At 41.0% G+C, this 19788-nt stretch overlaps 1 protein-coding gene across 2 annotated transcripts in view; it reads left to right on the forward strand.

The window, feature by feature from the left end:
* The window catches only part of LOC134537530 (protein FAM43A), a 247627-nt gene that overhangs the window by 211926 nt on the left and 15913 nt on the right, over nt 1-19788 (forward strand). For both annotated transcript variants that reach the window (XM_063378052.1, XM_063378053.1), the window contains one exon: nt 19403-19746. In XM_063378052.1, the coding sequence (XP_063234122.1) occupies nt 19403-19746 (344 nt within the window). The remainder of the gene's footprint in view (nt 1-19402; nt 19747-19788) is intronic.

The raw sequence follows: 19788 nt of genomic DNA on the forward strand, positions 1-19788 counted from the left end.
GTCTTTTCTTCCAGGACTCGTCAGCGATGCTACGTTACATACCATATACTATCACGTGTGTATCAGTCGGTGGTGTGAAACGAACAAGAGATCAGCACTGTGATTCAACTATAAGAAGTATTAAATAAAATCAGTTTTTTTCAGTGGCTACACATACGACAGCTATCGATGTTAGCAAGTTGGTTCTGATCGACTTTTTTTTTCGAGAAAAGACAAAAAAAAAATTAAATTCAAAATTTGGTCTTATTTTAGAGAACATTTTTAAACGTGAAATTTTGGTAGAATTAACCTCAGAAATACACGAACTGTTAATTGTGTTACCAATGCAGAAGTTTAACAGTCGTTCGAAAAATAACAAGTGCTTGCTGGTGCGCGTAGCGGAAAAGTCGCGCCCGCGACGCGATGGCAGACGTCAAACGCGTCCGTCGCGTCCGTCGCGTCCGTCGCGTCTGTCGCGTCCGTCGCGTCCGTCGCGTCTGTCGCGTCCGTCGCGTCCGTCGCGTCCGTCGCGCGGTTCTCCCCGACGACGCGACGGGACAGGACCTCCGCGCGGGAGGGATCAGTGGCTTCGTCACCTTGGGGCGTGCTCCGGGGAAAGTGTGCTCGGAAGAAAGTGGTCTCGGCGCACCTGTCGGGGGCCCCCCTCTTGGACGACGCAGATCGCTTCCGGAGGCGTCACTCTGCACACGTCCCGTCTTCCAGAGTTCCGCACCACGCACCGGCCAAACATCACCTCGCTATGCAACAATTACCAACTCTCTGACGCCGACCATGAATTAATGCTCTTGTTCATCATCAAGAATGACAGTTGCAACATCGGATATAATTATTATTATACACTGTTTCAAAATCAGTTGTTTGTTTACCCTTCAAGGCTTTTAATTCATTTTCTTTTATTCAGCGATTTATCGAGCCAAACACGTGAAAAAAATTATCGATACTGTACTTATCGATACTATACTTATCGATACTCCTATTATGAAAAGAAGCTAACAATAATTTGTCTATGAGTATTGACATGTAATTTTTTTATTAAAATAATTTTGCTTGCAGTTGAAAGGGACCTAAGTAGTAGGTTTTGGCAGAATACATTTTATTATGGAACTTGAGGCCTGATGCTTGCCGTTCGTGAGTATTCGGCCATGTTCGGGTAGGTTCGCCTCTCGATGCCTGTAATTGGGAGTTCGCCGAACATGACCGGGCACTTTAGTGTTTTACATCCACATTCCTGTACGACATTTCGTTGGTTGTGAACTAGAGTACGCTAGTGTCGCCTGCCAGGCGCACTACCGTCGCAAACGGTCGTGTTTGATTTTGTTTAACCGGTGTTTTCTACTACTATTTTGAAAATGGCTTTAAGTTGGTCTTTAGGAAGGTCCCTTAAAAAGTTTAAAAGAATCCGTGCAAGTAGGCGGACTCGAACCCAAGGCCTTCATATCGAAGCAGAGTTTTAAACCACATTGCCATTACATTAACCTTGAAATGCTCTCTTATAAGTGTATAGGTACACAGGTCTAATATATATTCCTGTTGTAGTAAACTGACTGCGATGTTAAAGATTTAAATAAAAGCCTTTTTTAAAATTTATTTAGTATGTATATTCATATCATAGAATTTAACTGCCATCGCGAGTCGTATACAAGCAGTTTTTTTTGGGTGATATTGCCCTTCCAAATTAACTCAGAACTCCTCAAAATTATTTCTAAAATAACATTTTCTAGGGAAAAATTCCCTCTTTTGATTTTAGGTTCCCCCTCCCAAAAAAAAACTGTCGATGGCTGAAAATGTACGCCATGCAGCTTAAAACTTCAGCTGACTAGACCTCAGCTGATATTAGACATCCCGAGCCAAATTTGACACCTCCATCTCGTTTTACTTAATATGTATATAAAAAAGACTAAACAATTTTTTTACGTTTTATTTGTACTTGTGCTCTTGTGCACTCATACAATTTCGTGACATTTTGTCACTAACTTATCTCTACACTTCTCTCTATTCTCTTGAATTAAAATGCCTGGTAGTTTTCTCATTTGTATTATTACTATTTCTATATTGATATCCTTTGCTTTTCTCCGTCTAGGTTATATTCAATTGATCTATCACAAAGTATGCGTCTATCCACCTAAATAACACCCCTGGTAATGAGGATAACAAAAGTATAAGTTTGAAGGTCATGAGAAGTGAGTCACATGGTAGGGTGGGGGTGGGGGTGTGTTATATCAATAGGGGTCACCAATTTCCCACCCAATCTGGCGTAACTTTCCCAATTTTTGTGCCAGAGCAAAATTTTCCCGGGCGCAATTTTTGCGGGGACGTCTCTGTGGAAAGCGCCTGAAGTTGCGCGGTTATGCAGCCCGGCATACGCGCTTGAGTGAATGGTTGCATTTGCGAGGACGTTGCGACGGATGTTATACTCCTCACGCAAGAACGTACTTTTTGTAAAGCTTTTTACATCCATTACACAAAGGTCTTCCGCAAGAGCCGCTGTTTGTTAGCATTTCCAAACTCTCGAAACATCGAGCTGGTCACAGTCGACATAGACTTGTTTAACCAGCAGGAATAAGTGTTTAAAACATTGATTTTAAGGGGGAAAGATGAGAACCGAATTGCGCCATATTGGTTTCAACAGTTTTTGGAATGACATTTTTTTTTTAACTTTTAATATTGAAAATTTACTTTCGTTAAGGCAGATATCACACATTGTGGTTTTCAATAACTATAATGTGTGTCTTTTAACAGTATCACTACAGTTGTTATCCCTCCCCCCTCCCCCCACAAAAAAAATCACCTATCAACAACGACACAACAGGGGTAACTTTTATAGCATATAGTCACTTTTAACTAAAAGCATTCCCTTAATAATGTACTATGTTTTAATAAAGCCAAACTTGAAAAAATCAAAAGTTAAAAATGGTTAGGGCCTAAAAACTGTTGAAACCAAGATGGCGTCTTTCAGCCTTTATCCCTCCACGTTAACCACGATATTATGTGTCATTGTGAGGTACTTGCAGGTAATAAGGCAGATAATCAGTAGGTATGTTTAAGTGCCAATTAGGACTACATTATTTTAGTAAGAAATGTAAAATGGAACATTGTGAATTCTCCATGAAACGAAATAAAATTAGCACATTTGCAAACACAATGCAAATAGGCCTTATTATACTATGGTAGGGTAATAAGGCCTATGGCTATACCATGTAATACATACAACACAGAAACTTTATTTGGTGCAAATATGTCAAAAATGAGTCCTATATGTAAATTCAAAATAAAATTCAACATAAACACGATAATTTTGTCCCACCTAACAGCAATTTGCACACTCAAAGGCATCATAATCTTCTGCTGTTAATCCTATGCACTCTTCATGATACCACTTGCCGCAACTGGCGCACTGACGCATATCAGCCACCCTATCATTCCCACATTGATGACAATACCATCCTGTTTTCATTAAGGAAACAGCATTCTTGCTAGTGTCCGATTTTACAGATTTGTCTTTTGCATTATTTCTCTCAAAAAGCTCTTTTGTGACTGGTGTTCCTCTGTAATTTATGGATTTTTTTTCCGTATTACCGGTGTTTTCTCCATTGTCTTGATAGGTGTTGGCATGAGTTCATTAAAACTATTATTTTGTTCTTGCAGTTGTGAGAGGGGTACATCGTCGTCATCATCTTCATCATCATCAGTATCAGAAGCAATCACGCGGTGCGATAATCTTCCAGTCAGCTTGACTGATGTTTCAATGAGCTGAACTTGTGCTGCAGAGGTAGATGCTGATGAAAGGAAACATATTCTACATGGTATTGTGTTATGGGTATCTGAAGTCTTCTGGTCTGTTCCTGATGTCAACGATCTCTGGGAGTTGGAAGGCAGCATCGGTTCGTTGTCGGTGGCATCCAATGCCAGTCGCACAGAAGCTTCTGTCAAGATGGATGGAGCAAAATCTGTTTCCGGGATTGCTGCAGAATCCAAAGGAAACAGGCCAGTTGCCTTGAAGTCACTTGTAATGTTCTTGTGTGTCATACATTTGGACCAGACATTCGATAGAATGACATTAAATCGTGCTTTCGTGAGTTGCTTGTGTGGATTCTGGTCCAAAAATGACAAGACTGCGGCATCCCAGTGGTGTTCAAAAGATCTATATACCGCTTTATATAGTGGCTGGAGTTAATGTGTAGTGTTGGATGGTAAACAATATAAAGAGATGTGAAGTGAATCAGCTACGTCGAGAATGGAGAGGTCCAGATGACAAGCTGCTCCGTCAAAAATTAATATGCACTTCCCTGCACATTTATATTTACCCAGATGCTTTAGGAACTCTTTGAAAAGTTCATTGGTTATGTAACCTTTGGGTGATTTTTCTACCAATTTTCCTGCTGGTAAGTTATCGTTCAACTCTGGCTTCAACCGTTTGTCTTTGAAGATGGCCATAGGTAGTATTGCAGTACCGAGTGCGTTTACACATCCCGCAATGGTGACACTTTCTGCATGTTCCGATGATTGTAAGTGTACACACTGTCTGTTGATGGTGAATCGTCAGGCGGCAACCTTTCTCTTCCATGTTGTATATCCGCTCAGGATGACTTGCTAGATCAAGGTCTTCATAGATTTGACTGATTTTTGCAAAGTGATCTGCCACTATAAATTTGTTTAGCTTTTGAGCTCTAGCGGGGTTCATAAACTGTGTATTCGTTTCGTTACCACAGGGTTTCTTTTCAGTAATGCTTTGAACCAGTCTCTACCTGCGCATTTGGTGCTATCATTGAAATTGTTTGGAATGTTATTTAGCTCACAGAATCTGTAGACCAGATGACGCAGGGTCGGTGGAGTCACAGGCAGGCCTATGTCTGCATATCTGATAATTCTACTTACCAGATCAGCTTCTTGATTTTCGGTCAAGATAGATTTTCGTCCCAGAGATTTCTTCATACTTCCACTCTGGAGATGATTTCTAATCGTTCTTCTAGGGATCTTGTACTTCTCTGCGGCCGCATACGTACTTAGAGATCTCCTTTGCACGGCACGAACTGCAGCCGCAAGATTGTCTTCTGACCATACTTCTCTTTTGGGCGGCATCGTGGTCGATGTCTCTGCGCATAAAGCAAATTCAAATAATTTCACACATGTCCCCTTTTAAATAAGCACAGCATAATGCTGCCTCCCAAATGTTGTAAATACACAATGATTAAAAAGATTTTTAAAAGGTTTTAGAGTGCATTTATATTGTTAGCATGTGTTACTGCCATTTATTAAAAATAAACATAACTCTTTAACAGCTTTTCTTGCTCCTCAAAAAGTTTCACATATAATTAGGTTTTATTGTTTATTACGTGACAATTTAAGCATGCTCCATTGCGCTTTAAAATTTGATCACCAAATAGTAATGTTTAATAAACATCCTTATATAATAACGAAAAGCAATGAAAATTATTCAGTCAACATTCAGTAGGAAAGTATAGTATGTTGAAGGGCAAAAAACGTGAAAACGTATAAAGTAACCATTCATTGGAAAAAATATTATTTTAAGAAAAAATATTGTTTTAAGAAATGCTAATCCTAATCAAATTATAGATGAAGAGTCATTTTAGTACGTTTTATCACAACTGAGAGACAAAAGTAAATAAGTTAAAACATTTTTTGCCCCTACTCGACTTGAACCCATGATCTCTGGCCATGGAGTACTTTTACTATAGTCATTAGGTTACATTGATTTTGCAGATGCTAGTGTAATGCCATAGTATATTGACAGAAGTATTCCAGCATCATCGTAAATGCAAACAGAGGACAAAACCTATCCGGAGGGTAATAAGGTCTATCGATTATTTTGATAGGCCTTAATACCCGCCTACCTCCTTATTTAAAAACAGACCCTTTACAAATCCTAACAGCATCAAAACCTTATTCAAACAACTTGGTTCGTAAAGAGCATGAACTGGGGAAAATATAGAGCATGCATTTACATAGTTTAATGTTACTGTACCAAAATTACTTACGATTGTTTCTGACGGATATTTGTTACACTCGCTGCACGAACTGGCGCGCCACTGGTGACTGGGAGCGGGGCCACGAGGGCCCAGGTGCAGGTTACAACTTGTCTGCGCCTAATGAGTGTATGCCAGCAGCGAGCAGGCATTCAGACATTCCCACTACATTTTTATCGATCGTAGGCCTTATTACCCGACAGGCCTTATTACCCGCAGGTACCTTACGTGAAAAGTATCATAAAGTCAATTTCCCATAAACTAAGCTAAGCAATAATGGGTGACTGTATAAAATTACGTTTTTATTTAAGTTTTATCACATCATTTAATTTTAAACGCAATATATTTTTTTTCCTGTAAACGCAAACAAATATTACTTACACTGAAGTATAATGCACAGCATAGCAAAAGTGAACGAGCACGTGGCGTGGCGTATGTTGAACATTATCTTCTCGTCGGGTTTTTTTTTTTTCATTGCACGCAAGCGTGAGAACCGTGCGTTTGAAGAAAAACTCTAATTATATACTCCCACTCGCCTTGAATTTTCACAGAAGTTTTATAACTCGTGCGTTAAAGAGAAAGGTAGTTCGAAGAGGAAAACTTTGAGCAGGTTTGTAAATGATGGTTTTTCAAAATAATAACCCCTAGAGAAAAGAGCACAAAACAAACTTATTTATGTACAAACTATATTTAAAAGGTAACAAAGAACATTACTAGACTGGTTATATATTAATATGAGCATATTACTATTTGAGAATGAACTTCAACTTTAAACTTGAGCTTTTAAACAGCTTAACCCCTTTTGAAAATAATTTTTAATGGCGAATAGGCCATGATTCTAATGATTATGCAATGTTATTTTATAAATTTTGATTTTAAGATTTTTGTAAAAAAAATGTATTTCATAATTTGTTATTTAAATTTTGATTGTATAATTTTTTTGTGAAAAATCTGTAAGCTACATTCTACTATACATGTACTATGGTCTCAGGAATCCAAAAATGTATATAAATAAAAAAACACGTGAGCGAATCTTTCAGTACAGCGCAGAGGTTTGTAACATTTAAACTCGGTAACGAGCACATTCATGTGTTTTCATGTTCCAAATACACGAAATATAACATAGAATACTTTTAAAATAATGCCAAGAGTGATAAAATATAAAATTTTGTTTTCAACAACATTTCTGGACGCGAATCACACGTAGTTTCCGCGCCCGCCGCTAGAATGAGTTGCCGGAGCAGCTACTGCGACTATCGAATCATTCCATTTCCAGAGAAGAATGTTAAACTATTAAATAACATGGCTCCGATAAAAACGAAAAATAATTGAAATAAATACTAAACCTCGAGTTTGGATCTAATTTTCTAAATTTTTTTAATACTGCCCATCTTGTTAAAATTCATTAAAAAGCTAGTACCAGAACGTACAAATGGCATTACCGTGGTTGTTACACATTTCCGTCCCATGCGACTTCCGTTCCATTCACGAAATTACCGGATACCGAGAGCTAAGAAGTTTACACATCAAAAATCAAAGCCACATTAAAATGATCTTGAGGTGAGATGATAAAAATCATTTACAAGCCATCGCAAATGAAACAGCAGTTGAACAAAAAAATATATTATTTTTGAGTTATGAAGACTGCGGAGGTTCGCTCGCTGATGAATTAATTGCGCTATTATATAATTATATTTATAGGTATAAAACTTGAGCGCAAACTCTCGTTGGCAACGAGGTAATGAAGAAGGTTGCGCTCAACTTAGCAGATAAGGTATATCGTGGAAGGACTCGACCGTGGCTTTAGTAAGGAACCAGGGAAGCATTTGCCACTGAAGATAACTTTTTTTTTGTAAATTGAACTGAAACACGGATATTTATAAATTTGTACATTTACATGAAAACAACTGTATCTCTACAAAACAGTATACGAAGTAATTCTGGGTTCGTATTCTTACCCGGTAATTCTTTCTTTGTGTTGTCCCAGTACGTCCAATAGTTACTTAATATTATTTGTAAACCGTTCCGTGAACAACTTTCCATTGTTAACTGCTCACATTAATAAGCACAATAAAATAAAATAAAGTCAATTGATTGAATATCCGATTATCTCTTCCATTGTTAAAAAAAATTAAACTTGAATAAAAAATAATTTAAATAATAAAATTAGGCGCCAATTTTCGTAAGAAATCTCAGTATGATCTCGAAAAACGTGTTTCGCATATTCGAAAATAACCCAAGCCATGTGTTGTACAAAGTTACAGTATATTTCTCGTAATATTACAAACTTCCGAACAAAGATTCGAACCCGGGCTCACTACGCCACCTAGGTCCATCATGTCTCCAATGACTGTACTGTCTGTGTCAGGTAACTTCACGGAGATTTTTTTTTTGTACTTATACAGAAGTTCCGTTGGAAACCAGTAGCCAAGGAATAATTTGTAATGCTAGAAGAAAGATATTGTTAATTTGTACAACATATTGCTATGGTTATTTTTTACATATATGAAATACGTTTTTCGAGATAATACTGAGTATCTCTTATGAAAATTGGCGAATAATTTTATTTTTTGAGTTGATGTCTTATTCAAGCATATTCGGTCAAAAGATAACAGAATATTCAACAATTTTACTTTGCTCATTATGCTATTCAGAGAACGGTACTGAGACAACTCAGAGCATAAATTATGGGGTAATAATCCGAACGCAGTATTACTGCGAACGATATTTTGTTGTGATACAGTTGTTTTCGTGTAAATTTATAAAATTAAAAAAAAAATACCCGTTATTTTATATAATATTGTTTCAGTTCAATTTACAATAAAAAAATTACAGTGTTGCCACAAATTCTAAGTTCTTCAAAATAACTACTAAGGTGGACTACGTATAGTACTTCTGCCACTGTAGTTCTGTGGACAGTGTTCGTGCGGTGTGTCAGTTTTCACGAACACTCACCACGTGACATTTGGGAAACGGTAACCGCTGGCGGACCTATCACCTCCGCGAGCCAATGGCGTATCCCGCAAAGCGATGGAGGCTGGTACACTGTTGTAAATTACAGCAAACACACGCACGTTACAACGAAGGACTTTACGTAACGAAGGGTTCTTCGTTGTTTCAGATGACTCACTCTTCGTAAAGACACCGCCGTATTCTGTCCTCCGAGTTCTGGTTGTCTTTATAAACAAGGTAAACACACACGTGAAAGAAATAACGGTGTTTATTTTTCAAAACCAAGTAATTATTAATAATATTATAATTATTAATAAAATTGTCTTCTTCCTCTCTTTTTACCCATTAAGATATACGATATACTTACCATGGATTCATTTTCTAAGTACGTTGACTTAGTACCCGTAAATATACGAACATAATGGTAAATGTTCGAAGATCCGTGGATAGTTTGTAACCAGCGACAAGCACTTCGCACCTGGCACTTGTCTGTTGTCTGTTGGAAGAAGAAGTCGAGACGGCTTTCTCCTCCCACGGCCAGCTTCCGGTCCACGCGTTCTGTTCCCCTTGTGACGTCAGTCAGCGACGCGGTGAAGAGAAACGGGAGGTGAAAAAAAATCTACCGGTCATCGCACGCCACGGAATACGTAATTACACAGAAGCGAAAGTGTTTTTTTTTTTTCCCCTTTCCTCGTGTGTTAACTCCGTAAACACTCGTGTGTGGTTTGGACTGTAGTGTTATGCCGTCTCATCTTCAACGCGTAGACTCGTACTTATATAGCTGCACAGTGCATTCTCTTTTTTTATTAAATCTATCATTCTTAAAGCTTGGTCTCTCGCTCCATTTTGAATATTTCCCGTATTTTTCATGATTGATATCATTCAAGATCCGTTTCTAAAGTATAAAGTTTTACCCCTTCCTAGCATCTGCCACGAATATTTTCAACAGATAATCAATAAGTGTAATATCACGGGTGTAAATAAAGGCGCGCAAGAGATGATAATTACTAGAGACCTGCAAAATTCACGGATTCATTCGGTGATATGCTAGAATTCAAACACATATACCTCTTAGATAATTTTGCTATTGGCTTACTGTTCATCTGGACGAATCTCAACCAGTTATAAACCCGCAACCAAAGTAGGATCGAATCACAGACAAACCAGTTGAGACGACTTACAAGTCGGCAGCCAATGAACTTGCGTTATTTGCCCGAGTGTACAGGGGTTGGTGCAGTCTATCCTGAAGGCCATCGAAAACGCGAATTTTGCAGGTCTCTAATAATTACGTAGACTTGCGCGACTTTTTTTACACCCACGATATTATACTAGGTATATATCTGTTGAAAATATTTTTGAAGAACAACAAATGCAAAAGCAGGTACGGAGTTGAAGTTTTAGAAATAGGTTTTAAATATAAAATATGAAGAAAAAATATTGGAGGGAAAAATATTAACAGGGTATATGAGACCGAGCCAAACACTAAACCTTAAAATTGGCAATAATCAGATTTTTTATTCTTTTTTTGACCTAAAAAAAACTAAGCGAATGCTACAAAACTATAATGCTATCTACATATAATTTTGCCGTAAAAGATGGCGACGGTCTGTCAAGAACGTTGAGTGAAGTCGTACGGGTCTCAAGACGCCCAGCCGAGAGTTACACGAGTTATGATGATGGTTGTACCTGTACGAAAGACCCGCATAACTGCACGCCGCATGACGGAAAGACGGCGTGTTCCAGATTGGAGTCCCGGGGGGGGGGGGGGGGGGGGCATAGAGGCGATACCGCACCGCAGGCACCCCGCGCGCGTCGCCCTTATAGGCGCTCCATCGATTCCGCAACCTCCCCTCGCACGAACAGCACTTCCCGCGGCGGGCGGAGCTCTCCTTCGGCTGATTTACGACCGCCGCATTGGAGCGCCGTGACGCCTTCGGCCACGTCGTCATATTTCTGGACTTTTCCTTTAACCACGCCCGGCCATGCCACGCGAACCCCAACATCTATTTCCTACGGCCAACACACTGCATGCTGGGAAAAAGCGATAGCTAGCAGGGCAAAAATCTTTTTTTTTTTTTTTGTGGTAAGTGTCTACTTGGATAGATAGTATTAGAATTCACGTCTCCTGCGATTTACGATGGTGCGCTGGCAATTAATTTACACGAAATTAGATAGGGAAAAAAAATCTTAGAAATTTTGTGATAGCAAAAGGTATAACCCGAGTAAACGAAGGTGAACCATGATAAATGCGATGAACCATCGCGCTAAGTGGTACCAGATGTAACCATGCTAACTGCTACCAGATGCAACCACGCTTTGATCTCCGGAGCCCTCGAGAGAAACCAATGGCCGGGGAGCAAAACATCGTGTCCGGCCCCCTCCCTTTTGTTCACTGTATAACTTTCCAAACCCCGCCATTAGAACAAAAAAAAAGTGGAGTCCACGCGTTACAAAAGTGAAACTTCTTGCTTATTATATTATTAAGTATAGGAACCATTATTATCTTTGGTCACAGAGCAAAAAGAATATACATATGCCGAGTGTGCTTGTGCTTAATTATGCTATTACGAAAGTATGCAAGTGTGCTGCGTCATTTTTACCTCTCCCCTGCCGTCTCCTCCTTTATCGGTTTCCCCCACCACGTACCTAACTGCTCCCCCTCATGCGATCGGAATTTTCGTAGCGCTCTAAAAATTGTAGCCCCCTCAGCAAAGACGCTTCACTTCAAAAATCTAAAGACTACAAACATTATCGTGTCCATAATGGTCATAACTAGGGACTGGAAATATTCTCGGTTTCAATGACCTCCAAGTTGGACTGAACAATCTCCTACGCACTCAGGCAAATGCCACCGTCTCATTGGCTGCTGACTCGAGAGACCCGTCAACTGGGACGCTCGATATTAGCTGATTCTTTGGTTGAAGGGTTGTCCATTGGCTCAAAAGAGTCCTTCAGACGAACTGTGAGCCAATCACAGAAGGTACAGGCGTTTGGATTCTTTCGTAACGCGAAGTTAATCTGCTTTTTTCCCCCCGGTCTCTATCCATAACCGTTGAACGTTATCTGCGCATGTTGACGCAACTTTCGAGAATTCACATAAATTATAATCAACAATAAACTTGCAAAATTTCGTCGCATCAGGTAACCCCGAGCGTTAAATAATGTTGGTTAGGTTAACCGGGGGCCCTCTGCCCCCCCCCCCTCCCTCTGCTCCACTCTCACGGCGGTCCGGGCCGCTGCGTGTCGTGTTGAAGACGGAGCGAAGACCGAACAGAACGAACCCTCGGAGCAGATGCTTAATGGAGCAGTCCCGAGGCAGCGAAGCTGCAGATGTGCTGTCGTCGCAGCTGTCGCGGACCGCTGAGGCCCCGGGGGACAGGCTTTGGGCGTCGAACCCCGGAGCGAGCATAACAGTGGGTTGCTTGGATCTTATTCAACGACACAGAAAACAACATATTAATTTTCTGAACTTCAAAAAAAAAAAATTCCTATGGAAACCTGTTGCCAAGAAACCATTTGTATTGTAACTATGCACGACACATGGCTATGGTTATTTTTGCATGTATGAAATACGTTATCTTTAGAGATAATACTGAGTATTTCTTACGAAAATTGGCGCATAATGTTTATATTTTAATAATGTGTTAATATGTGCGCAGTTAGTACTGGAAAAGCTTTTTCAGGGAACGGTTTACGAACATGTAGCTTTAACTATTGGAGGTACTGGGACAACACAAAGCATAAATAATATTCCCGGGTAAGCATCCGGGAATATTTTGTAGCGATACAGTTGTTTTCGTGTAAATGTGCTGATGTGCTAACATCTGTCATTTTACATGAATACTTCTGTTCCATTATATATATATATATATATATATATATATATATAGACACACACTTACAGTGTGTCCTGTGTGTTGTTGACGCAGCGGAAATGGGGGAATGTCCTGCGGACAGGAGGAGTCCCCTCTACCCACGCCTTATCGTTCCTCTGCAGGATTCTGTGTAACTCCTTTTTGATGGTCCCAAAATCATTCGCAAACGTCTCATTTTTACCCCATCGAGTGTATGTCAACCCTTTAAACATAAAGGATTCAACCCTTTATGTTTGTGTTTTTTTTACCCCACACAAAGTAGGTGTCCAGATTCAATACTTATTGTAATTTTATTTACGAGGAATGGTAACAGGATACATATGAAGGGGGGGGGGGGATCGACCTAGTAAACGTCAGAGGATATCAGCGTTGAATTTTTTTTTTAAAATACACACTTCATTTTTCATTCGAATCTATTTACTGAAATATCGAATCCTTCCGATGCTAAGGATTTGGTGGTATTTGAAGACTCGAGATTTCGATTGGCCCATATGTTTGACAGTATTTACTATTTTTTAACGAATGCACTATTATGATTCAAGTTTACCAAAATATCATGCCCATTGGCTAGCATCTTCGAAGCTACAAAGAAACCTAACTCCTTATGGATTTAAATACGCTCTTATGGCTAAAAAGCAAATTGTGACTTTTAACAGCTTACATTTTAACACGTTGTGGTTCGAGGACCACAAGCCGACGTCCTAACGGGACCTACAGAACCTCGGATGTTCTGCGGACTGCTGCCTGTTTGCGGTCTGGAGAATGCACGCCTTGTCGAGGGGGCGACTGAAATGCTGCCCCTTGGAAGGGCAGCCCTTCAGGATTTTTCTGGCAATGGTTCGTTTGTACAGCGACTGGAAAGGCAGCCCATCCAGTTTCTGAAAACATGTTTCTTTAAGTGCTTAAATAATCCTAAAAACTTGCCCCTTGGAAGGGCAGCCCATCAGGATTTTTCTGACAGTGGTGTTTTTGAAAGGTTGTCTGAATTGTTTCCCCTTGGTTGGGCAACCCTTCATGATTTTTCTGACAGTGGTTAGTTTGTAAAGTGACCTAACCTAACCTAACCTAACCTAAACTAACCACTGTCAGAAAAATTCTGAAGGGCTGCCCATCCAAGGGGCAACAATTCAGACAACCTTTCAAGAACACCACTGTCAGAAAAATCCAGAAGGGCTGCCCATCCAAGGGGCAACAATCCAGACAACCTTTCAAAAACACCACTATCAGAAAAATCCTGAAGGGCTGCCCTTCCAAGGGGCAACAATCCAGAAAACCTTTCAAAAACACCACTATCAGAAAAATCCTGAAGGGCTGCCCATCCAAGGGGCAACAATCCAGACAACCTTTCAAAAACACCACTGTCAGAAAAATCCTGAAGGGCTGCCCTTCCAAGGGGCAACAATCCAGAAAACCTTTCAAAAACACCACTATCAGAAAAATCCTGAAGGGCTGCCCTTCCAAGGGGCAACAATCCAGAAAACCTTTCAAAAACACCACTATCAGAAAAATCCTGAAGGGCTGCCCATCCAAGGGGCAACAATCCAGACAACCTTTCAAAAACACCACTGTCAGAAAAATCCTGAAGGGCTGCCCTTCCAAGGGGCAACAATCCAGAAAACCTTTCAAAAACACCACTATCAGAAAAATCCTGAAGGGCTGCCCATCCAAGGGGCAACAATCCAGACAACCTTTCAAAAACACCACTGTCAGAAAAATCCTGAAGGGCTGCCCTTCCAAGGGGCAACAATCCAGAAAACCTTTCAAAAACACCACTATCAGAAAAATCCTGAAGGGCTGCCCATCCAAGGGGCAACAATCCAGACAACCTTTCAAAAACACCACTATCAGAAAAATCCTGAAGGGCTGCCCATCCAAGGGGCAACAATCCAGACAACCTTTCAAAAACACCACTATCAGAAAAATCCTGAAGGGCTGCCCTTCCAAGGGGCAACAATCCAGAAAACCTTTCAAAAACACCACTATCAGAAAAATCCTGAAGGGCTGCCCATCCAAGGGGCAACAATCCAGACAACCTTTCAAAAACACCACTGTCAGAAAAATCCTGAAGGGCTGCCCTTCCAAGGGGCAACAATTCAGAACACCTTTCAAAAACACCACTGTCCGAAAAAATCCTGAAGGGCTGCCCTTCCAAGGGGCAACAATTCAGAACACCTTTCAAAAACACCACTGTCCGAAAAAATCCTGAAGGGCTGCCCTTCCGAGGGGCAACAATTCAGCTCCCCCCTTGTTCGAGGACACGCAGCGACCCGGTGAGAGGGGGGCAGGGGGGAGCGGGCCGGTAATCGCGGTTCGTGCGCCGCGCGGGGCGGAACCCCGGCCCCTGGCAGACGGAGCGTCTCGCGGTGCTGAGGCGGAGGGGGGTGAGGGGGGGGACGAGGTCAGGGGTCGCCGTGACTGGCGCGGGCGCCGGCCTGGCCGCGGGGGTCCCTCAGTCGGACCAGGGACTGCGCGCGGCATGCGGGCAAGGGTGGTGCTCGCCTCCAGGTACTCTCGCCGCCCGTCACCGCCCGTCGCCGCCCGTCGCCGCCCGTCATTATTATTAGAGACCGAGGGAAAAAATAATAATTCGCGGATTCATTTCGCGATGGACTATAATTCAAATAGTAGCTTTGGCTTCTGGGTTAAAAAAAACCGTGTTCTTGGCAAATGATTCAATTGGTGAATCTGTTGGGGCGTGCATATTTCGCGAAAAGGTTTAGAGACCGGATGAAAGTTAAAACACTGTAGCATCGTTTGTGTTTCGTGACTGGGTGGAGTTTCTCCCAGGTGCATATCGATTGTGACAACACCAATCGCAGTGATTCATTGCGGAAGCAAACGAGTGTTGAGTGGCCCCGGTCGAACAAGGCGACGACTTCTCTCGCCAGACGGCCCGCCAATCACAAGGAAGAAACCACAGGTGCGGGGTAGGCCTTGTTGCAGCCTGATATGCATTCAGATCTTTTCGCGAAAAATGCTTGCCCCTATGAATAGGTGAATTATTTGCCAACCCAGAAGCCAAGCTACTTCAGACAATGGTCGTGAAAGCCTGCGAACATTATTAAAATTCAAATAGTTACAAACCCCCGAAAGCTGCTTCTGCTGTTGCATCGCGGCTCATCCTGAGGACTCTGGACCAGTGAGAAACACTCAAACCAAATCTGTAACGAATCGCTGGCTACTTACTACGTTGGGACGTCTCAAAAAAAAAAAGCAGCCAATGAGTGTGTGTCCTGAGCGGAGTTCATCCTAGCGGCCAATGAACCCGCGAATGTTTCTGGTCCCTAGTTATTATCGGGGTCTGGATCAATTTTCTAATTTTTTTTTCTCGTTGTCTCGGTGTCCTGCAGAATAAACTGTTGTCCAATCACAAACGCAGCATGAAGGTAAAAGTTTTTTTATTCTATCACATTTCGCTAAATTTATGCGCGATTTTTTTCGGTCTAATATTATAGTTCACTGTTGTTTAGTTGGTAGACCTCTGTCATTGGTTCGTGTGTTGTTCACGATTTGAAGGACTAGACGCCACTCGACCGAGACGTAGGGTGAAATATGGCAGAAGCCAACCGACAAATGACACTGTCATAATTGCGTACTGTATGTACCCTGGAGCTGGTCTCAAATTGTAACTAGGGCTATGTACTATCCGTGAAAATATTTACAGACCAGCTGTGCGTTAAGCCTTTGTAGCTTTGTCCATGTTTCGTGGTTGGCTGGGTTTATTTCAGGGGCATGTCTACTGTCAGCACACCAATCACAGCCATCCAGTGCGGAAGCAAACGCGTCCTGAATGGCCCGGCCAAACAAGGCAATGGCTTCTCTTGCAGACGACCGCCAATTACAAGGGGACAATCGCTAGCGCGTTCAGGGCTTACTGCAGTCTAATGAGTTATCTGATTTTTTTTCGTGAAAAATTCATGCCCACAATTATGACTAGGGACCGGAAAAATTCGCGGGTTCAATGAACTGTAGGATGAACTTCATAGTTCTACGTAAACTCGGACAAATGCCACCCACTCATTGGATGCTGTCTTGTGAGACGTTCCAGCGTAGCAGCCTGTGATTCGATAGAGCTTTGGTTGGGTGTTTCTCATTGGCCCAGAGTCATCCAGGTGAGTTGTGAGCCAATAGCAGAGGCAGCACTAAGGTATAACGATTTGTATTTTAGCCTATCGCGAAATGAATTCGCGAATTTTTCCGGTCTCTAATTATGACTTATCGCTAGAAACACGTGTATATAACGGGAAATTTTGACTGATTAGATTTTGACACTTTTTTGTTTTGTTTTGCACAGTTTTATTTTTGGCTTTTGTCAGCGATAGGTGCTTTATTTTCGCTCGTGGTTGGTGCAGTGAGAATGATGTAGAATTGTATAATTGTAGAACTTTCATGATTCGCTATAATTAGAGGGACGTGGAAGAACAGTATTATTAACTTAAATGATTGGGCCACAGTTCTCTCGATATATTTTCCCAAAATTATGCATCATCTGTACTTATCAACTGACATGTCTTTCGTTCACGGTAGCCTCTGTAACATTCACTGCAGGGTGTAGGCATTGCCGAGCCATTTGAAAGATGAAACGTATTTTGCCATTAAATTATTTTTGTTTTAATTAAAATAATATTTTTCACATCTGATTTTGCTACATAACCCATGTTAGTGTTCATGTTCAAAGTAATAAATTCAGTATTAATAAATTTAATAAGATCCCTGGATAATTTGTAGTCAGCGTTCTTCATTAATTTTAAGATTAAAAAAAATGACAGTGTAGATTTGCAAATCCGTTGAAAATGGATGTATTTAATAACCAACTACTACGTTTAAAAATTTCATGTTGTAATAGTGTATTCTAGGAAATCTTTCGTAATCTGTTTGCACACGATATCTCGCCAATATGTGGATAGTGACACAAGTTCCGCGTGGTACACAGTTTCAGTAAACAACTGATATCGTCTGATAGTGCTCTCTGTTTGCAGTGTCTCTGAAGGGTTGTTGTTATGATGTGAAAAAAAACCCTTGCTGCATTTATTCACAGTGTATAATTTCACGAAGAACTTTATAATCACTGTTCGCTAACGTAAAATAATCGCGCCCTGACATATCACCTTGAGAGTCAAATTTTAAAATGAATGGCAAAACAGAATTTTTTGAATGACTTTATTTTCAAACTTGGGCGCTATTAAAATTAGCGTGTTTATGATTTTAATATTTGACTCTCATAGAGATCTAATTTCCGCAATTTCTAGACTACGTTCCTCTATAGAATTTGTGATCTTGAGAACTTATTTGAAAAAAAAAAATAATAATTTGTACGAAATCTATGTTTTGCTACAATGGCTACCACGGTTAAATTATCTGGTAGAAATAAACACACAATATCAAAATACGTTTAAATAACTGGTAGTTTTTCACGTGCCATCACTAGGGACACCTGTATTTCGCGATTTCATTTAATGTCAAGGTATTTCACAAAACACTGTAGCTTTTTGTAAGAGTCATGGCAAATTGTGAGTGTGCAGCAGTACGGTGACCACATTCTCATTGGCCCCGTCAAGAGCGGGACGACACCTCTCACCGACCTCAGCCAATAACCACAGGAGAAAAGCTACAGTATTTTGTGAAATACCTTGACACGAAATGTATTCGCGAAATACAGGTGTCCCTAGCCATCGCGTATCATTAAGAATGCATGTCTAGTTAAAATGGTGGTCAATATTTTTTTGTCAATGAATCTGAGATAGTTATTAAAAATCATAAATATTCGTTTATCTGTACATTTATGAAATCAACTACTGTATCACTACAAAAAAAATCTCTTAGTGATACTGGGTTCATAATTTTTTTTGCCCGGTACCTACAGTAGTTAAACGTTATTTGTAAAAAAACATTCCCTGAATATCTTTCTAATATTTACTGCGCACGTTGATGGGCATAATAAAAACCAAATAAAGTCCAGTTGGTGACTATTTGATTTGTGTTTTCCTTGGTTTAAAACATTTAAGCTTTTTATAAAAGATTCATCAAATTGTAAAAATTTGCACTAGTTTTTGTAAACGTGACAAGGAATATTCAGCATTGTTACCAAACACGTGCGTCATGATGTATATGCAAAAAAATAACCATTTATTATAATATTATTGTAAACCCTGACTGTGGTTTGTACTCGGATCTCAAAATTTGTTTCGACGAAATTAATCTCATTGGTGGCAGTTTGTTACGTTTCCGTGCATTGTAGAAGCAACACGCGGTTATTGAAACGTAACTTACGGGCCAGGACCCGTGTATTTTTTTTTTTTTACGTGTCTTGTAAGAACAGGCCTTAATGTAAAAATGTTGGGGTAATGAAATGTACATGAAAAAAAACGTTGTGGGATACTACTTGCGGTGATGTATTATAAGTGAAAGAAAAAAAAAACATGGCGGCAAGGTAAAAGTAAATATTTGACTTAAAGTGATTATTGACGTCCCAAATGAGTCCTTTCAAATGGAACACATTTACAGTGTTTTTCTTGGCGGCTGGAAACCGCTGAAGTGCGGAGAAGTGTTTGTCCGCGAGTTGACGCGCCGTCGCGCCGCCGTGTGTCGCAGGAGAGGGCTGCGTGGAGAAGCCGCTGTCCACGCTGTGGAAGAACTACATGAGCAGCAGCAAGCCCGACGTGCAGATGAAGGTGACGGTGCTCCAGGCGGGCCTCAAGGCCGTCACCAAGGAGCACGGCCTCACGGAGTACTGGAGCCACCGCGTCACCTACTGCGCGGCGCCCTCCTCCTTCCCGCGGGTCTTCTGCTGGGTGTACCGCCACGAGGGCCGCAAGCTCAAGCAGGAGCTGCGCTGCCACGCCGTGCTCTGCCCCAAGGAGTCGGTGGCGCGCGACATGGTGGCGCAGCTCACGGCACGCCTGGCGCAGGCGCTCTCCGAGTTCAAGAGGGACAAGGTGAGCGGTGGTATCCTCTGGAGCTCCCAACATCAAGTAGCG

Source organism: Bacillus rossius, chromosome 12 (assembly GCF_032445375.1).
Source record: "Bacillus rossius redtenbacheri isolate Brsri chromosome 12, Brsri_v3, whole genome shotgun sequence".
NCBI lineage: Eukaryota > Metazoa > Arthropoda > Insecta > Phasmatodea > Bacillidae > Bacillus > Bacillus rossius.